This window comes from Somniosus microcephalus, chromosome 7, assembly GCF_052327205.1.
Source record: "Somniosus microcephalus isolate GS21.2 chromosome 7, FLI_Smic_1.0, whole genome shotgun sequence".
Classification (NCBI taxonomy): Eukaryota; Metazoa; Chordata; class Chondrichthyes; order Squaliformes; family Somniosidae; genus Somniosus; species Somniosus microcephalus.
Genome location: NC_140993.1, coordinates 70,419,447 through 70,440,721, shown reverse-complemented (window position 1 = coordinate 70,440,721; position 21,275 = coordinate 70,419,447). Strand labels below are relative to the sequence as shown.

The 21,275-nt window shown below is 49.1% G+C and overlaps 1 protein-coding gene across 1 annotated transcript in view; it reads right to left on the bottom strand.

Annotated features, from left to right (window-relative positions):
* Positions 1–1,247: 1,247 nt before the first annotated feature.
* klhl18 (kelch-like family member 18) overlaps positions 1,248–21,275 on the bottom strand; it is a 44,620-nt gene continuing 24,592 nt past the window's right edge. The window contains 5 exon segments of the mRNA XM_085992567.1: positions 1,248–5,071; positions 6,000–6,111; positions 8,715–8,819; positions 18,245–18,467; positions 19,941–20,127. Of these exon segments, the coding sequence (XP_085848693.1) occupies positions 4,685–5,071; positions 6,000–6,111; positions 8,715–8,819; positions 18,245–18,467; positions 19,941–20,127 (1,014 nt within the window). The 3' untranslated portion in view covers positions 1,248–4,684.

Here is a 21,275-nt window from a genome sequence, read left to right as displayed (position 1 = left end):
AGACACAATGTAAACACACAGAAAAATGGCGGATTGGAAGAGACTACCGGCAGCGCCAAGATGCAGAGTAGTGGCGGTTTGGAAAACTACCCCCATGGTGCTGCTTTTCCACTCACCATCACCACTGACTAACTCGGCCACCGCGGGAGACTTGGACTCGGCAAAACAAGTTATTGAGGTGTTGTTTTGTATTGAGATATATCTATTTTGCCAGTTATTAAAGTATCCCGGATGATAAAGTGCCGTTTAAACAAGAGTTTATTGTAATAGGAATTTTGCTGCTCCCAATTCAGAAACCAAGGGCCACAATGCAGGACACCAGCTAGGTTGAAAAAAGTTTGAGAAAAGACAAGCTGATCAGGATGTAGTGATTACTTGGCATCAAGCTTGAGTTTTAAAAGCTCAAGTTTTAAATTGTAGGATTGAGATGATGAGGAGTTCCACAGTTTCAATGAGTTGATTGAAATGCCTCAGACATAAAATAATTCCAAAATATCCAAACACAATGTCTGTGGTTAATGTTATGACATGTATAGATCCATTGCTGAGTTAAATGGACAAATCACAAACAGCAATAGTCAGCAAGGCAAGCTACTTGATTTTACCAGAGCATTTTTTGAAACTCGGATGACCAAGTTACAACTATCAGCAGCAACAAAAACCACAATCAGAGCAAATCTCTTTCTAAATTATGTGCCAGAGCCTCTGTACCAATTTAATCAAAAGATTGAATGAGGAAAACTCAGATGACACTGCATGTGTGTGATGAATTGTGTGTGCATGGATTGATAGAACAGCTGCCCCATCCTTTTGTTGTCCTGCCCGTGAGACACTAATGCCAGACACGCCTTGTAGCCTGGCAGCTAAGCTGAAGAGGAGGGAACTGAAAAGTTGCCAACAAGACTCGCCTAACCTTCCATCAATTGGCACTAAAGGCGAGGTAGTTAACTTGCTAATCACAACGCAGACTTCTGAGACGGCCACTTTAGCTGCTGGTGTTATGAAGCCCAAACACACAAACGCCACAGTCCCAGCTGCACCAGAGCTTGTCAACGAGCTTGAGTTGGAGCAGATGTATTCATAAACCTGCAGCACAGTCACAGAAAATATCTGAGGGACTGTGGCATCAAAGGTAGCAGCACATTTATCAAAGAACGTGTAATAATGTACACAGCATATGACGAGTGCAAGAGATGAAAGTCTTGGTTACTTCCATGTATTGATAAATGAAACACAGGCTCCTGTGATTGGGTTCAGTATGGATGTACATAATTTATTACAGTTTTACATTAAAAATATTCATGTGTTCCAAAATAACCTGGTAATCAAGATACTTTTTACACCTCAGACAGATTGCGCATCAATATGTACCTTAGATTCGTTTGAAGTTTGACCTATCAGCTGCTACAGAGTTGCTCTAATGGATGCACTAATGGAAGTAGATTATCATGATCCCCCACATCACAGATGGAAATTTCTATTAACCATTTATTGATGGTGACCTACTCAAGGGGATGTGTGGCCTATTCCTGTTCCTATCTTTTACTCTTCACAAGTTAGGAATCTAGATTTCACACTGGATGTGAGAAGGTTGGAAGTCCAGAGATCCTGGCTCCTTCTCTTACTGGAATAAAGTTCTTTCTGTGGAGAGAGTCAGGCCAGGAACTTAAATTCAACCGCAAAGATCTGGCCAACATAACTCATCTCACAGGGCACTAACCATCGCCTAGACAACAACTTGCATTTATATACCGCTTTTAATGTAGTAAAACATCCCAAGGCACCAGAAGAAGGATCACAGCCTGAACTGCAGAGCCCAAACTCACAATTTAGGACATTTGAAAAGTGGAACACTAATCAAAAAGTAGCTCTGTGCCAGTGATTCTCTCCAGCCCCATTGGAGCCCAGCAGAAGTCAATGTCTCAGGACTGGGGGTAAGGGGCCCTGTGGAAACTGCATTGGTCCAGTACCTCTTCATCAACCATGACCATATTAAGAGACACAAGGTACTCGAGAGGCTGGTCCATCAGGTTATAGTTGGATAACACATATAGACTCCCAGGTCTTTGAGAACCAAACGTTCTACCGATTAAACATGGGAAAGCAAGTGTGCATGGGATCCTGAATTAGATTTGGAGATAACATCCTGGCCTTACAATAAAATTACATTACACAGATTTTGAGCACCAGTGATATGCGATCTTTTGGCTCAGTAATAGTTGCCGGGGATAACTGAGCAGAGAGCAACAATTTTTTTTTTTAGTGCTTTAACCGGTTATTCCACATTGCAACACATTTGGCAGAAGTCTTTCCCCATCTTATTTTTGGGTCTGACAATGGAACTGCTTAAAGTTTTTAGTAACTGGTAAAGTGAATGAGCAGAGCTTGTGACGTTGACACTATTTTCACAAGAATTCACTTGCTTTTATTCTCTCTTTATATGGGAATTGGAGATATATTTTAAAAGGAAAAATATGCAGGGCTATGGGGAAAGAGCAGGGGAATGGGACTAATGGATAGCTCTTTCAAAGAGCCTGCACATCCACGATAGGCCGAATGGCCTCCTTCTCTGCTGTAAGATTCTAGGATTCTTTGATATGCATTGTTTTTAAAGTGAAACACAGGTCATTTTGTTCAATGATGCAGTGTTTGGCTGTGTTGTATTTTAAGAGGGCTCAGACAGCTTGTAGCAGATGGACCACATGGTGTGGATTAACCATATTTCCAGCCCTCCCCAAATGAGCTATTCAGACCAGAGGTCCCAGGTTTGAGCTTAGCTGTGGCAGTAGTAGGGGCTTGCAATTAGCCTCAGTACCACTAGATTAGAGAGAGGGAAATGGCTATTCAATGACTCCTGCTGTAAAGTGCATGTGCGGGGAAGCAGGGGGAGGACATGATATGCCTCCACTTGGATTAATCAGCTGAGATTTACTGTTGAAATACATGAAGGATGGCTACATGGTGGTAATAGCAGAACACAGGGACTAATTGCAACACCGTATCACAGCGAGAGCCAGCGACTACAGGAGAGGAGAAACAAACACAAAATACAGCAGAGCAATTTCAATGCAACAACTTCATCTCCATCTCACAGTCTGTCATGTTACCTGAAATCTGTCAACTAGATTGTAGCCTTCAGGTTCATCACTCTGGGTGTCCATTATATTCTATTCTATATATAAACTAACTGAACCCCTTGATTAGATTCCATCCTGTAACTCACTCCTGGGTATCTGTTATTCTATATATAAACCATCCGAACCACTCGATTAAATTTCTACCCTGTATTGTTATATAGTTTATTAGCATACAGTAGATACCAATACAATATTGGGAATAAAATGTCACTTTAGACAATACAATTTAATGTGCAATATGTTTCTTGTGCGATACTCTAACTCTCCCCCATCAGTGACAAACATATACCCACCCATATTTCACCCTTCAGCTCGCATAATCTCTTCAGATACAACCCATACTTACAAGGACAGGATTTCTCATTGTCCAGCCTGGTGTTTTCCAGTTTAGCAGAATATAGCAGGGACATTTTACATACCCACCACTAGTGGTATAACCACTAACTTAATTCACTCCCAGAGATCCATTACTCTTGGTGATGCTATAATAGACAAGGTAGTGATAAGCAAAGACCCATATTAACTATCAGGTAGTTCTCCCATATCATGATTGCTGTAAACATTAAAAATCTCGATAGTCTTGATTATGTTTAGAAGCTCCAAAGGACAAACAGCACAATAGAGTAGGGAAGGAGAAGGGAGATGAGGGCCGGGGCCAGGAGAGCTAACAATGAATAATTACTAGAGAGTGCTGGTTTTACTTGGGTTGGGAGCAGCAGCAGACTGCACTATCACAGTATATAAAGAACTAATTATTATACCATCCTAGAAATGTAAAACAATCAGAACCTTCCATATATACAGACACCAACCCATTTATCCCAGAATTAGGGTTTTCTAACATAAATGAACAGGAGAAAACGTTCTATTCAACACACTACTTGGACCAGTAACAGGTTAAACACACACGCACTGAATAATCAGCCTTTGCAGAAAGACAGGCCATCAGCCGGGGACTTGAGTGAGCATTCAACCTCCTCCTTTCACATGGGGGCGATGTGAGCTCTGAGAAATAGAACACTTCCATTTCAGACACCTAGTGTCAGCAGCAAGCACTCATAAGGTGCAGCATAGGTCAGATGCAAAACTCTCTACAAGAGCGCCCCCTAGTATGCCAGCTTTCCATTTCCCACACCATAACCCAGATCTCAGTGGTGAAGGGACAGTGTCTAACCAATGGTAACGCCCAGTCCAACAGTCTTCATTATTAATACAGTGCTCTGCATTCGCATAATCACTGAAACAAGTTATTCATAAGTTAACATTCAAATTCATTTTTAAAAAGTGTAATTTATAAAGTATTATCATTTTACTTAAATGTCTGCCTTTAAAAACATCCGCAGACTCTACTGACAGCTACTGAGTACTGGTAACAGTTACCAATCTCTGTTGGGAGGATGTAATGGTCACTGCATAGTCTTTGGCCAGTGGATATCAACCAGCGGGCCACTGAAAACTGGGGTTCATTTGTTGCCCCCACAAATGTACCATTGGTTCACACCGCTTCCAAGCAGTAGACTCCAGTGACTGGGAGAACGATGACTGCCTTACACGCTGAGGAGTGGGATGCACCCTACACCAACCCCACCTTCGTGACACACCATGGGGGCCATGAATGTCCAGCAGTTCGTATCGGTGTCGTACATCTCCATCGAGTTCAAGTTGTACTGTCCGTCGTAGCCACCGATGGCATACAAGCGGCCGCAGTTCGACACGAGGGACACCCGGCTGCGGCGAGTGTTCATGGGGACGAGCGGATACCACTGGTCCGAAGAAGAGCTGTAAACCTCCACAATACTCAGGAAACCCGAGCCATCATAACCGCCACAGACGTACATCTGACTGCCCAGGGACGTAACCCCATGGCGACAGCGTTTATTGAGCATACTCGGCATGGGGTACCAGGTAGTGGTGTGATGATTATAACATTCAACCTGTTTTATTAAAAAAAAGAGCTTGTTTTAAAGTCTAGAGCAAGAAAAAGCCATTTGACCCATCTTAGCTTGTTCATCTAAATTAACCAAGATTTCTCCCAACACATCACCCACCTCTTCTTAAATGATTCAGTTTTTTTTGCCTCCACTACCCTGCCCAGAAGCCCCTTTATGTGCAGAATCTCACATGAAAGAGACTTCTGGGCAGGGTTTTTACATTCATTCCTGGGATATGGGAGTCGCTGCCAAGGCTAACATTTATTGCCCATCCCTAGTTGCCCTCGAGAAGGTGGTGGTTGTGGGCCTGTTTCTTGAACGGCTGCAGTCCGTTTGGTGAATGTGCTCCTACAATGCTGTTAGGTAGGAAGTTCTAGAATTTTGACCCAGTGACGATCAAGTCGGGATGCTGTGTGACTTGGAGGGGAACGTGAAGGTGATGGTGTTCCCATGCACCTGCCTCCCCTTATCCTTCAAGGTTGTGGAGGTCGTGGGTTTAGGAGCTGCTGCCAATGAAGCTTTGGCGACTTGCTGCAATGCATCTGTAGATAGTGCACACTGCAGCCACAGTACGCCTGTGGTGGAGGGAGTGGATAATTGAGCTAGTAGAGTGTTGTTGTAGCTGCACCCATCCAGGGTGGGGAGAGTGAAGCCCTGGAATCATTTGATACTTAGGTTACAAGGGTAAAATCAATCAGCCTGTTTCTAACCTGATATTCTTTGTAACTGCTCCACTTGACAGCAAGAATGAGCACCACAAGGAGGAGAGGGGGAGAAAATGATTCACGGTGCTGTACTTGTGGTCTAGCTGCTCAGTTTTTGCACTTATGAAGTATCACATGGATTACTGAGCTGCTTTCTTCATTCATGCACGGCTCTGCTGCCTCTCTTCCCTGCTGGAGCTCGTTTCCCGATAAATCCCAGAACGTACCGTATTAAATATCTGTAGTCCATCGTGCCCTCCAGAGACATAGATCCTCCCCTCAAACACGGTGACCCCCGCAGCACTGCGACAGGCACTCATTGGAGTCACAGACACCCACCTGTTGGGGACCGGAGCACAGAAACAGACAGGTTAGTAAAATCATTCATCTGAACTTCTCCCTTCGTTTTTTTTGCTGCATCTTAAATGTAGTTACCGACCAGTACAAATAGTTTGGTCCTCTTCACCTTATCAAAACCGTCATAATTTTGAAAACCCAACTCTTTGTTCAAACTTTTGGTCGCCCCTCCTGATCTCCCCTTCTTTGTTTTGGAGTCTATTTTTTCCTTACACTTCTGAGGAGTGCCTTGGGATGTTGTTTCTACGCAAAGGGGTGATATAAATGTAAGCTTTTGTTGGCATCATCTTAGTGAAGTTCTTCTGGTGACAGCTGTGGCTCAGTTGGTAGCACTCTCGCCTCCGAGTCAGAAGGTATGGGTTCAAGTCCCACTCCAGAGACTTGGGCACAAAATCTAGGCCGACACTCTAGTGCAGTGCTGAGGGAGTGCTGCACTGTTGGAGGTGCCGTCTTTCAGATGAGATGTTAAACTGAGGCCTCGTCTTCCCTCTTAGGTGGATGTAAAAGATCCCAAGAGCAGGGGAGTTCGCCCTGCTGTCCTGGCCAATATTTACCCCTCAACAAACTGAACTAAGACAGATTATCTGGTCATTATCTCATTGCTGTTTGTGGGAGCTTGTTGTGTGCAAATTGGCTGCCTCGTTTCCTACATTACAACAGGGACTCCACTTCAAAATAATTCATTGGCTGTAAAGTGCTCTGGGACATTCCGAGGTTGTGAAAGGCACTATATAAATGCAAGTTCTTTCTTTCTGCATGCTTTCCATGATCTTATTATCTTTCCTAAAGTAAGTTGATCTGAGGCCTAACCAATGATTTGCATAGGTTTTGCATTTCCTCGTTGTTTCTGTACTCTATGTCCCATTTATAAAACGTAGGAGCTCAGGTTTATTAAAGTTCCTCCACTTTTAAAGATTTGTGCATCTGAATCTTCAAATTTCTCTGCTCCTCTACTCTTTCTAAAGTTTTACCATTTAGTGTATATTTCCTCTCCTTCTTCCTCCTAAAATGATTCACCTCACAGTTCACCACATTGTTTCATTGACATCTATCTGTTCAACCTACTAACTAACCAGTCTATTCCTTCCTAAAGTCACATTATATATTTTTTTGAGAATGGTAAAGATCCCAACATTGATCACAGATCCTTGGGATGGTGGGGGGGGTCACCACCAACGTTCCCGTTTAGCTCCCGCACAGCTGGCTCTATGGCGTTCTAATGGCAAAAAACGCACATGCTCACTAATTTGAATGGACCGCACACCCAAAAAAAAGATTACAGGGGAACATTGGTCACCACCGTTTACATTTTTAAAAAGACTTGCATTTATATAGTGCATTTCACAAATTTGGGACATCCCAAAGCGCTTTCCATTGAATGGAGTACTTTTGCAGTATAGTCACTGTTGTAATGTAGGAAACACAGCCACAGCAAGGTCCCATAAACAGCAATGAGATAGTGAAATAACAACAGAAAATGCTGGAAAAACTCAGCAGGTCAGGCAACATCCGTGGAGAGAAATTTGAGTTGACGTTTTGGGTCGAACCCTTCTTCAAAACTGGAAAGAAAAGAAAATAGATCGAAGGCAGGGCTGCGATCGGACAAAAGAAGTAAAAGAAACAAAAGCAGTAAAAGAGACAATAAAAGGTATTCGAAGCTAGACGAGATGGTAATAGGCTGAGATTAGGTGTGAAGTGTACTGGCAAATTTCAGAATAATGCCATGGGATCTTTTACATCCACCAGGCAAACGGAGCCTCAGTTTAATGTTCATCCGAAAGACGGCACCTCCAACAGTGCTGTATTCGCTCAGTACTGCACAGGGAGTGTCAGCCTAGATTTTGTGCTCAGGCGTGGGTCTTGAACACACAACCTTCTGACTTGGAGGCAAGAGTGTTGTCTGCTGAGCCACAGCTGACTACATCAATAAAACTGTTCTTTCCTTTAACCAGCATCCCTTCCATGCTACCACATTCTTTTAATACCATGCGCATTAATTTTAACAAACCTTGTCTTATTGAACCTTTAAAAAAAGATCTACGTACACAACATCCATGGTTTTTATTTTATCAACACCTCAAAGAACTCCATTAAAATTGTCAGACACTGCTTGCCGTTTAAAAATCTACGCTGTCTGTCCTTAATTAATTTGTTTCTCTCTAGGTGAGCATTAATTTATCCCGCCCGATGCCTTGTAGAAGCTTACCTGCTACCAATGACAGGTTCACTGGTATACAGTTACCTGGTTTAATCTCTTTCTCCATTCTTAAACAGCGATGTTATGATGGCAAAGGATGTTTGAACGATGTGGTCAGAGCTTCCACTGTTTCCTCTCTGCATTCTAGGATGCAGCCTTTTCCACTTTGAGCTCCAATGATATTCTCAATACTCCTTCCTTATATATAGGTTAAATTACTCTACACCTCCCACTCCCCATTCCTTCCCACTATCACATTCTCCCATGAAAAGTGAAGCAAAGTACTCATGTGGTATCTCAGTCATCCCTTCATAAGAACATTTTCTTTTTCACACCTTTGACTGACCCACGGTTGCAAAAATAAAAAGGCATCATTAAGATTCCTTACTTGTCAGCTTCTGGCGTGTAACATTCCACTGAATTGAGGGAGGAGATTCCATCATACCCACCACAAACGTAAATATGTCCATCCATGACAGCCGTCCCCATTGCACTGAAACAAACAGCAGAGACAGGTTGAGATACGAGCTATAGACCCACACCCCAAACACTCAGAGTCCATTCACATGATAGAAAGAAACAGGCTTTCCAACTACATGGATGAGCTAGGATGGCCCATCACTCAGAAAAATACTGAGTGCTCCAATTTAGCTGCTTATTAAATGGTTTTGAGGTCTGCACCTCCGCTATTCTATCTGAGAGTCCATCCCATGTGTTGATCACGGTGTGTGTGAAAAATTTCCCCACGTCAGCCCTAAATTTACCTTTATCTGATTATCTGAACGGCAATAGATTGGGAGAAGGGGAAGTGCAACAAGACCTGGGTGTCCTTGTGCACCAGTCACTGAAGGTAAGCATGCAGGTGCAGCAGGCGGTTAAGAAGGCAAATGGTATGTTGGCCTTCGTAGCGAGAGGATTCGAGTACAGGAGCAAGGATGTCTTGCTGCAGTTGTGCAGGGTCTTGGTGAGACCACATCTTGAGTATTGTGTGCAGTTTTGGTCGCCTTATCTGAGGAAGGATATTCTTGCCATGGAAGGAGTTCAGCGAAGATTCACCAGGCTGATACCTGGGATGGCAAGAATGACATATGAGGAGAGATTGGGTCGATTGGGCTTGTACTCGCTGGAGTTTAGAAGAATGAGAGGGAATCTCATTGAAACTTATAAAATTCTGGCAGGACTGGACAGACTAGATGCAGGAAGGATGTTCCCGATGGTCAGGGAATCCAGAACCAGGGGTCACAGTCTAAGGATAAGGGGTAGGCCTTTTAGGACAGAAATGAGGAGGAATTTCTTCACCCAGAGAGTGGTGAACCTGTGGAATTCTCTACCACAGAAGGCAGTAGAGGACAATTCATTAAATATATTCAAGAAGGAGTTGGATATATTTCTTAAGGCTAAAGGAATCAAGGGGTATGGGGAGAAAGCAGGGACCGGGTACTGAACTTGGATAATCAGCCATGATTGCATTGAATGGTGGAGCAGGCTCGAGGGGCCGAATGGCCTACTCCTGCTCCTATCTTCTATGTTTCTATGTTTATGTTTCACCAGTTTGAACCTGTAGCCCTTATCTTGTCACAGTTGAAGTCATGTTCTCGATTAACTTCTACACCCTTTAAGATCACCCCTCAGGCAACTTCTTTCGAGGCTGAAAAGCTCAAGGGGGAAAAATTCGGTGGTGCCCCCTTTGGAGCGCTAATTTTAGCACCCGAAAAAGTTAGCGCCCCTGTGCCATAAATTCAGTAGTAACGCCCCAAGCAGGAGGCGGGGCGCTACCGGAAAGCGCTCCCCCTCCTTCTTGGGGCACTACCAGTGAATTTTGCGGCGCTACGTGCAACAGCACCATGCGCGGCGGCAAGTAGCGCGTGCCATTGCAGGCCTGCACCCCCGATTAAAGGGGAGGGGCCTAGCGCTGCACACACCGGAGCCCTGCTGGACCACCGGGGAGACAGCCCAGCACTCGAGAGGAGTGCCGAGCTGAGCAGTCGGCACTCCGCACACAGAGGTAAGAAGGAGCAGGTGCTGGCAGTCGGCCAAAAGAAAAATGGCCACCTGGCACCTGCCCTTTAATTTGCACTGCTGCTGCTGCCAAAACGCCCCCTGAACCAGTCAGACATATCTTCCGGCGATAGGTCAGGGGGCGCAAGGGAAGTTTGCAGCCGGGGCACAAGCGGGGTGCTGTGCACGGCGATGATGTCATCGCCAGCAGTGCAGCATTGCAGGGCACTACTGCCACCGCTAACCTCCCGCTGAATTTTGCAGGAGGCGTTAGTGGCGCCGCACCCGGGCGCTAACAGGAGGCGCAAAGCAACTCAATTCCCACCCCCACCCCCGCCACGAGTCTCTCCAATCTTTTCCTCATAATTCAGATACCTGACACTGAGGATCAGCCTGGTGACCCTTGGCTGTGCCTGCGCTACATATAACGTATCAGATTAAGGCTCAGTTTAGTAAATGCACTGCCCGGAGTGGAACTCAGCTGTATGCGTAGTTGGTCCTTGGTTCACTGATCTCAGCCAGGGTTCTGGGAGGGGTCTTGTCTTCAGCCCTCTAGGTTGGGGGAAGAGAGAGAAGAGAATTTAAATTAAAGCCAGGTTTAAGGACAGGACTGGGCGCAACTGGGATGCCTCTCACTGTTGATGCGCCATCAATTACTCAAAAGACTGAGGTTGAGCGAGTAACAATCAGGCTTTTATTAACTAAAGAATGAAGGTCTTGTCTCAAGTGGTCGACCCGTCCAGAATACTAAGGGACTGGGAGGTAGTCACTTATATACCTGGAATAGTGGGAGGAGTCAGCCGAGGCATGTCCAGACCTGTACCTATTGGAATACACATACAGACACAGACAGGTAGAACAGTGGTTTACCACATTCACCCCTTGTTTAAAAATGAGTCCGGCGGGGTGAAGTGTATTTAAAAGTTCGTGTATTGGAGTCTCTCCGGAGGTCTTGTCTGCCGCTGTGATCGACGTGGCGACGGCAGGGGTGGTGGAGCTTCCGGCGTCGCGTCCCGTGTAGGCTGGGGCCCTGGAGTGTAGTCCTCGTGGGTGACGGTCCAAGGCGAGCCAGCTGCTGGGGTTGGATATCGGGTCGTGGGGGGGGGGGGGGGGTGGTAATGGGTAGTGGGTTACAGCGGTCCCCGAGGGTGCGAGGTCTCGTATGGAGACTGTGTCCTCCCGCCCGTCCGGGTACGCAATGTAAGCGTACTGGGGGTTGGCGTGGAGGAGGTCGACCCTCTCGACCAGGGGGTCCATTTTATTGGCCCTCACGTGTCTTCTCAGTAGTACCGGCCCTGGGGACGTCAGCCATGGTGGTAACGATGTCCCCGATGTGGACTTCCTTGGGAAGACAAACATTTTCTCGTGAGGGGTGGCATTGGTGAGCAGTGACCGAATCGAGTGGAGCGCATCGGGGAGCACCTCCTGCCAGCGGGAGGTCGGAAGGCCCCTAGACTTTAAGGCTAGTAGGGCGGCCTTCCAAACTGTTGCATTCTCTCTTTCCACCTGTCCGTTCCCCCGGGGGTTGTAACTGGTGGTCCTGCTTGTGGCTATACCCCTAGCGAGCAGGTACTGGCGGAGTTCGTCGCTCATAAACGATGAGCCCCGGTCGCTATGGATATAGCTGGGGAAACCGAACAGGGTGAAGAGGCTGTTCAGAGATTTAATGACCGTGGCACTGGTCATGTCCGGGCAGGGGACAGCGAACGGGAACCGGGAGTACTCGTCAATGATGTTGAGGAAGTACACATTGCGGTCGGAGGAGGGGAGAGGCCCTTTGAAATCGACGCTCAGGCATTCGAAAGGGCGAGTGGCTTTTATCAGGTGGGCTCTGTCTGGTCTATAAAAGTGCGGTTTGCACTCAGCACAGACTTGGCAGTTCTTGGTCATGGTCCTGACCTCCTCGATGGAGTAAGGCAGGTTGCGGGCCTTGATGAAGTGGAAGAACCTGGTGACCCCCGGGTGGCAGAGGTCATTGTGGAGGGCCCTCAGCCTATCGATCTGCGCGCTGGCGCAGGTGCCACGTGATAGGGCATCTGGGGGTTCATTGAGCTTCCCAGGCCGGTACAAGATCTCGTAATTGTAGGTGGCAAGTTCGATTCTCCACTTCAAGATCTTGTCATTTTTGATTTTGCCCCTCTGCTTGTTGTTGAACATAAAAGCAACTGAACGCTGGTCAGTGAGCAGGGTAAATCGTTTTCCGGCCAGGTAGTGCCTCCAATGACGCACAGCCTCCACGATAGCCTGGGCCTCCTTCGCGACCGCGGAGTGACTGGTCTCCGGGCCCTGGAGGGTTCGTGAGAAGAATGCCACAGGTCTCCCCGCCTGATTAAGGGTGGCGGCCAGAGCGAAGTCGGACGCATCGCTTTCCACCTGGAAGGGGATGGATTCGTCCACTGCGTGCATGGTGGCTTTGGCAATGTCCTCCTTGATACGGTGGAAGGCCAAGCGGGCCTCTGCCATCAGGGGAAAAGAGGTGGATTTGATCAGTGGACGGGCTTTGTCTGCATAGTAGGGGACCCACTGAGCGTAGTAGGAAAAAAACCCTAGGCACCTCTTCAGAGCTTTTAGGCAGTGGGGCAGTGGGAGTTCCATAAGGGGACGCATCCGGTCCGGGTCGGGACCGATGACCCCGTGTTCCACAACACAGCCAAGGATGGCGAGGCGGTCTGTGCGGAATATGCACTTCTCCTTGTTATATGTCAGGTTCAGGAGTTGGGCGGTGCGGAGGAATTTCTCGAGGTTTGCGTCATGGTCCTGCAAGTCATGGCCGCAGATGGTCACATTGTCTAGGTAAGGGAAAGTGGCCTGCAGCGCGTTTTGATCGACCATCCGGTCCATCTCCCTTTGGAAGACGGAGACCCCGTTGGTAACGCCGAAGGGAACCCTAAGGAAGTGATAGAGGCGGCCGTTTGCCTCGAAAGCAGTATACTGGCGGTCTTCAGGGCGGATGGGGAGCTGGTGGTACGCTGATTTCAGGTCAATGGTCGAAAAGACGTGGTACTGCGCGATCTGGTTGACCATGTCAGCTATGCGGGGGAGTGGGTAGGCGTCCAGCAGGGTGTAGCGGTTTATTGTTTGGCTGTAGTCGATGACCAGGCGTTGTTTCTCGCCGGTCTTAACGACCACAACCTGGGCTCGCCAGGGGCTGGAGCTGCCCTCAATAATCCCCTCCTTCAGGAGCCGCTCCACTTCGGTTTTGATGAAAACCCTGTCCCCGGCACTGTATCGCCTGCTCTTTGTGGCGATAGGCTTACAGTCGGGGGTGAGGTTAGCAAACAGTGGAGGGGGTGGGACTCTGAGTGTGGAGAGGTTGCATCTGGTGCGCGGCGGGCAATTTGGAGGCTGCTGGCTGTGGACTGTGAGTGGGGAGGGGGGGGCCACCGTACGCCATCGTAACACTTTTGAGGTGGCACTGGAAATCCAACCCCAGTAGAACGGCAGCGCAGAGGTCCGGCAGGACCAGGAGTTTAAAATTATTGAACACAGTCCCGTCTACTACTAGTGTCACCACGCAGTAGCCGCCAATGTCCGCTGACTGGGACTCGGAGGCCATAGAAATCCGCTGGTGCGCAGGCAGGACTGGGAGAGAGCAACGCCGCACCGTGTCAGGGTGGATGAAGCTCTCTGTGCTCCCGGAGTCAAAAAGGCAGTTTATTGCATGGCCGTTTACCTTAACGTCCATTTTGGACCGAGCTAGCTGGTGCGGTCTCGTTTGGTCCAGCGTCACAGAGGCCAGCGTAGGGGTCGGTGTGTCGCTGCGGGTATCAGATGGGGCGGGGGGGTTGGCGGTCTGCTGCGTCCCGGCTGGTGTCCAAGATGGCGGCGTCCATGATTCCCATGTGGCTGGAGTCGTCCAAGATGGCTGCTGCTGCGGTGGTCCGCACATGGCTGGGGAGGCCCAAGATGGCGGCCCGCACGGCCCCCACGCGGCGCTGTTGGGGGCCCAAGATGGCGGCTCGCACGGCCCACACGCGGCGCTGCTGGCGTTCGGGGTGGCTTTGGCCTTGCAGACGCTGGCGTAGTGTCCCTTTTTTTCGCAGCCCGAGCAGGTCGCATTCTTCGCCGGGCAGCGCGCTCTGGGGTGTTTGGCCTGGCCACAGAAGTAGCATTTCTGGCCTTGGGATACTGCTGTCTGGCTTTGGGACACTGCTGCGGTAGTTGGGCCGTTGTTGGGCTGTGGCTGGGGTGGCACGGTGCTATGGGGCTGTCCTACCGTGTCCCAGGTTGTCGTTCCCCGCGGCGTCCACGGTGCAGAGGAGTAGGCATCCATGCCCTGGAAGGCTGCGTCCAGCGTTATTGCGATTTCGGAGGCTTTGTCGAGGGTGAGGTCACTCTGCTCCAGCAGTCGCTGTCGGGTGTAGTTGGACCTGTGGCCCGCTATGAAGGCATCCCGGATCAGTTCCTCCGTGTACTTAGTGGGCGTTACCGCCTTACACCCACAGGCCCGGCCAAGCACAGACAGTGCTTGGAGGTATTCCTCAGTCGATTCCCCAGGTTGTTGCTTGCGACTCCCCAGAAGGTGCCTAGCGTATACTTCGTTCACAGGGCGCGTGTACTGGGTCTTGAGGAGCTGGAGGGCGGCTGTGTACGAGGTCGCGTCCCGGATGACTGAGTACACTCGGTGGTTCACCTTGGAGATCAGGACAGACAGTTTGTCCGCATCCGTTTTGACCGCAGTGGAGGCAGTCAGGAATGTCTCGAAGCACGTGAGCCAGTGAGCAAACTTGGTGGAAGCGTCCGCTTCCCGACTGTCCAGGTCCAGGCATGCTGGTGTGAGGATCTTCTCCATTATAAAAAATTTAGTTAATAAAATTGATGCGCCATCAATTACTCAAAAGACTGAGGTTGAGCGAGTAACAATCAGGCTTTTATTAACTAAAGAATGAAGGTCTTGTCTCGAGTGGTCGACCCGTCCAGAATACTAAGGGACTGGGAGGTAGTCACTTATATACCTGGAATAGTGGGAGGAGTCAGCCGAGGCATGTCCAGACCTGTACCTATTGGAATACACATACAGACACAGACAGGTAGAACAGTGGTTTACCACAACTGTCAAATAGCCAGCCAACACTCACCGTCTAAAGACAGCAGAGGTAGGCAGGCACCATAGGACTGTAGTGAATGAGTCGCTACCGGCAGACCAGAGAAGAATTGTGAAGAAAATGATTAGGTGGATTAAGGGAGTGCAGCTGTAACAAGAGATGTTCCTTAAACAGTGCCCTCCTCTCCGACGCATGCTGGGCTGTAATTCCAAGGACCATGGAGGCCCTCTTACATCTTACCCAAGCGGCCAGACTTCACCACCACCCTGGCTGAGATCAGCTAGTTCAGCACAGACCTGTGTGGCTCAGTACCACAAACTGCAGTCACTCACTAATCTACTGGGGACACCTCAGCTAACTGCTTTACTGTAGCAGCAAATCAACACACTAAAAATAAGGTGACAATACGAACATACGAATTAGGAGCAGGAGTCGCCCACTCTGCGCTTCGAGCCTGCTCTGCCATTCAATAAGACCATGGCTGATCCGATTACTCCACATTCCCGCCTACCCCCGATAACTTTTCACCCCCTTGCTTGCCAAGAATCTATCTACCTCTGCCTTAAAAATATTCAAAGAATACAGGCAATATTTTGTCAAACCATCAAAAGAAAGCAACACAATTTACTTTTTTGCTCCTCCAGCTTTTCCTCTCTTCTCCTGAAGGTGCTAGATCTCTCACTGGAGTCCAGTTCTACATGCAGCACTCAGTACTTTGTACAATTGGCCATTTTTTATGCCTCAACTCGACAGTGACTGCAGGCTGTCCGACTGTGAAGCCAATCCAGGGTGTACAGGCAGACAGACACACATTTTCCAGCAGGGGTCAGTAGAGAGCAATCAGAGGCTGGAACCATGGTCGATTCCCCGTTTCCCTAGTCCAGACATGCTGAGGCCAATTGTATCACTCCGTTACTGAGATTAGTGGACTCCGCACAGGGCAGGTATCAAACCTGGGACCATCCGGATCTGTCTGACAGAGGCAGAGACTTTGAGCAATGAGCCACCAGCATGGTTCAGCTCACAGTAACAGGATGGGGCCATTCAGCCCCCCCGAGTCTGTTCTGCCATTCAATTAGATCATGGCTGATCTGTGAACTCCATTTACTTACTTTTGATCCATATCCCTTTATACTCTTGCCCAACAAAAATCTATTGACTCAGCATCCACAGCCATTTAGGGGAAGAGAGTTCCAGATTTTTCCACTACCCTTTGTGTGGAAAAGTGCTTCCTGATTTCACTCCTGAATGGCCCAGCACTAATTTTAAGATTATGCCCCCTTATTCTGGATTCCTCCACATCAAAAACAGGTTATTTATATTTATCCTATCGAATTCATTTATCATTTGAAACACCTCGATTAGATCATCCCTCAATCTTTTAAACAAGGGAATTAGGCAAACTGTCCTCATAATTTAGCTCTTTATCCCTCCAAGATAAGGGAGGGGGAGAGACAAAGAATGGGTGATGGTGGGGGAGGGAGACGGAGAACGGGTGGAGGAGACAGAGAACGGGTGAAGGAGGGAGAGAGACGGAGGACGGGTGAAGGAGGGAGAGACACAGGACGGTTGAAGGAGGGAGAGAGACGGAGAACGGGTGAAGGAGGGAGAGAGACGGAGAACGGGTGAAGGAGGGAGAGAGACAGAGAACGGGTGAAGGAGGGGGAAAGAGAGACGGAGAACGGGTGAAGGAGGGAGCGAGACGGAGAACGGGTGAAGGAGGGAGCGAGACGGAGAACGGGTGAAGGAGGGAGCGAGACGGAGAACGGGTGAAGGAGGGAGCGAGACGGAGAACGGGTGAAGGAGGGAGCGAGACGGAGAACGGGTGAAGGAGGGAGCGAGACGGAGAACGGGTGAAGGAGGGAGCGAGACGGAGAACGGGTGAAGGAGGGAGAGAGACGGAGAACGGGTGAAGGAGGGAGAGAGACGGAGAACGGGTGAAGGAGGGAGAGAGACGGAGAACGGGTGAAGGAGGGAGAGAGACGGAGAACGGGTGAAGGAGGGAGAGAGACGGAGAACGGGTGAAGGAGGGAGAGAGACGGAGAACGGGTGAAGGAGGGAGAGAGACGGAGAACGGGTGAAGGAGGGAGAGAGACGGAGAACGGGTGAAGGAGGGAGAGAGACGGAGAACGGGTGAAGGAGGGAGAGAGACGGAGAACGGGTGAAGGAGGGAGAGAGACGGAGAACGGGTGAAGGAGGGAGAGAGACGGAGAACGGGTGAAGGAGGGAGAGAGACGGAGAACGGGTGAAGGAGGGAGAGAGACGGAGAACGGGTGAAGGAGGGAGAGAGACGGAGAACGGGTGAAGGAGGGAGAGAGACGGAGAACGGGTGAAGGAGGGAGAGAGACGGAGAACGGGTGAAGGAGGGAGAGAGACGGAGAACGGGTGAAGGAGGGAGAGACGCAGAACGGGTGAAGGAGGGAGAGACACAGGATGGGTGAAGGAGGGAGAGAGACGGAGAACGGGTGAAGGAGGGAGAGACACAGGATGGGTGAAGGAGGGAGAGAGACGCAGAACGGGTGGAGGAGGGAGAGAGACGGAGAACGGGTGAAGGAGGGAGAGAGACAGAACGGGTGAAGGAGGGAGAGAGACGGAGGACGGGTGGAGGAGGGAGAGAGACGGAACGGGTGAAGGAGGGAGAGAGACGGAGAACGGGTGAAGGAGGGAGAACGGGTGGAGGAGGGACAGAATGGGTGAAGGAGGGCGAGGGGAAGACAGAGAATTGGTGACGGAGAGGGGAAAACTGAATGGGTGATGGGGGGGGGTGCAGAAGACACAGAATGTGTGATGGAGCGGGAGACAGAGAAAGGGTGCAGGAAAGGGGGGGCAAAATGCAGTTTTCCACAGCGCTGTTGGCATGCCCATGCGGTCCTACCTGCGCTTACTGTTCATGCTGGCCACTTTAGTCCACGTGTCCATCTCCGGGTTGTAAACTTCCACCGTACTCAACCTCGACTGCCCGTCGAACCCACCTATTGCGTACAAGAGCCCGTTCACCATGGCCACGCCCACACGGCTCCGGGACGTTGTCATCTCTTGACACCGCTCCCATCGATTGGCAATGGGGTCAAACACCTCCGCCACGTTCAAAGAGTCACCTGCAAAGTCAAACACGTGGCAGGAGCAGTTAGAGAGGGGGATGGACAGAACTTGAGGTCTAGCCCAGTAACTCCATGATCCCATGTCAATCGTTAAGAGAGCGAACCAGCGTCTAACTATTCAATTATAGCTTCATAGGGTTACTAACTTGCAGCAAACTGATGACACACAATGGTGCAAGCATGGATGAGGTCAGGGGTCACAATGTTAGATAATATATCTGAAGGGGAAGGAAATTATTGGTTAGCCTTGCTCCCAGGCTGGCAGCTTGCTTTTCAATGATCAGGCACCTGTGAGGACACACTGGTGTTGTGGACCCCACTGCTTTCAGTGGAGCCACTGTAGGACGCACATATCATCTCCCCTTTGGCGACGCCCTCAGCAACGCCATCCGACCTCTGGTTTTAAGAAGTCTAACTTTTTTTTTTTGAGATTAAAACTATTTTTTCTTTTGCCAATTCGCTTTTTCCCTCCTTCCCCAGCTGAAGGTGCCAAGTCCTCGCTAGGGTACTGTACTACATGAGCAGAGCCTCTTCAACTATTTTACTCGTCCTTCGTGGGTGAGCCTCTTCAGAGGGTATTCCACTGTGGGGCACATCACAGCCCAGCTTCATCCCACACCCACTCAGGTGCCCAAACAAACAGACAGACAGCACCGAGGGCAATTGTAATCATCCAATTGGTGACTTGGCTGAGATCAGCTACAGTAGAAACTTAGATTGAACGTGGGTCTGCTGGTCTGTATAAATTATTTCCACATCAGGTGGTGCCTTTACCCAGCTGAACAGAGCTGTGCGGGATTGAAGGGCTAATATTTCTGGAATGAAGAAGGAAAATATGACCGATGTAACAAATCAACACAAGGTCTGGGGGCCCAGCGATTCCAACCTGGATAACTGCTTCTTGTTCTATGTCTCCGAGTCTCTCTACTTATATACCCCACCAGATGTAAATGCATTATGTATATACGCTGTATGAGATTACCAGGATGACTGGTTCTGTATTCTGTCAGATACAGAGACACACACATTCGAACACACACACACACAGAGACACACACAGAGACAGACAGACACACAGACAGACACACAGACAGACAGACACAGGTTCATGACTTGGATCATCAACTTGGGAGCACGGAGTCAATCGGGTAAGCTGCGCAATGTGCTGAAACTTTGTCCCTCACCTCGACCCCCAGGCCCTCAACAATCAGACTAGCCAAGTTCCTTTAAGGGGCATTTGCTGAGAGTTGCATCTTGAACAATTCTTGCCAAATTTCAGACAGAGAACGGGTTATTTGCAGCAGGAGGCTCATCTCTGACTCACCACAGGCCTTCGCCAGCGGAAGAAAAAAAAAATTGTCCCCAATAACTGCTCTATTAACGAGAAGCACAAATAAATGCCATCATGAAATGTCCCTTAAAGGAGCCAGACTAGTCCAGACCTTTTGAACAGCCTGAGTCAACACAGACCGGCAGAATTGAGTCCTCCCACTGCGTAGATCAAGCCGGCGATGGAAGTGCAGCATCTTGAACGTGTCTTGAAAGACGGTAGGTGAGGGCGCCGCTCGGGCATCAGGTGGTAGTCCTTTGCCTCGTCAACGAGGTCCCTGCAAAACAAAATGGCGCAGTCCTGAGATTCACGGACGGAGCAACTCCCCTACTTCCAGAATCTTCTTCCATCCCCACTAACCCCGACTCATGCCAGGGCCTCACCCGAGTGGCTGTGAGAGAGCCTGGATAGTAAGTGCCAGCAGGCTACTGCAGCATCCCTGGGGAGGGCAGAATCACAGCCGAGACCAATCCGGTCCTCACTAATATCCATGTACACCACTATCCAGCAGGTGTCATTAGATGCTGATCCAGAACTCTGGCTCCGAGCCCAGGGGTGCGGAGACCAATTTTAGTATCCCTACCACCACCCCAGCACGGATCAGCTAACTCAGCACCGATAGATAATCGAACGTGGGCTCTTCCTCATTTGTACTACTCAGGGCCACAACATCATATATTTTTAGTCCATATTCACCCCCCTTCCCCCACCACCATTTAAATTGAAAAATATCCCACAAGACTTGCATTTATATAGCACATTTTACGATTTCAAGAAGTTCCAAATCTCTACAGCCAATGAAGTATTTTTTTTAATTTTGAAGATTCAGTCACTGCTGTGGCCAATTTGTGTACAGCAAGATCCCTCTCTCTCTCTCTTTCAAACAACAAATGAAATAATGACCAGATAATCTGTTTTAGTGATGTCGGTTTAGGGATAAATATTAGCCGGGACACCAGGGAGAACTCTTCGAATAGTACCAAGGGATCTTTTATGTCCACCTGCGAGGGCAGACTGGGCCTCAGTTTATTGTCTCATCTGAAAGATGGCACCTCCGACAGTGCAGCACTCCATCGATACTGAGGAGTCAGCCGGGATTATGTGCTCAAGTCACTGCCTTTCCCCCCCTGACCTCAGACAGCATGTGCTGTTAATGGAGGATGACTGCACCAGAGCCACTAGAAGTGAAGGAGATGTGGGCTGGTACTTGGGGTGAGGATCACTGTTCCCCCTAAGCTGTGCGGGAGCAGCCCCGCTGGAGCAGGCTCCAATGTGCAGGCGCTCTTTTCAATCGTGGCCCACAATCTCATTCTTTAGGCCGGCAGGAGCGGGCTTCGCCGCCTGCGTGAGCCCTGAACCAGTGAAAATGCAAATGGCTGCCAAATGCTGATACAGTGCTGGTAGTTGTGGCGAATGGCAATGTGCTTAAAAAGAGTGCCTGCGCACTGGAAACCACTACGGGCCTGAGCCTAAGG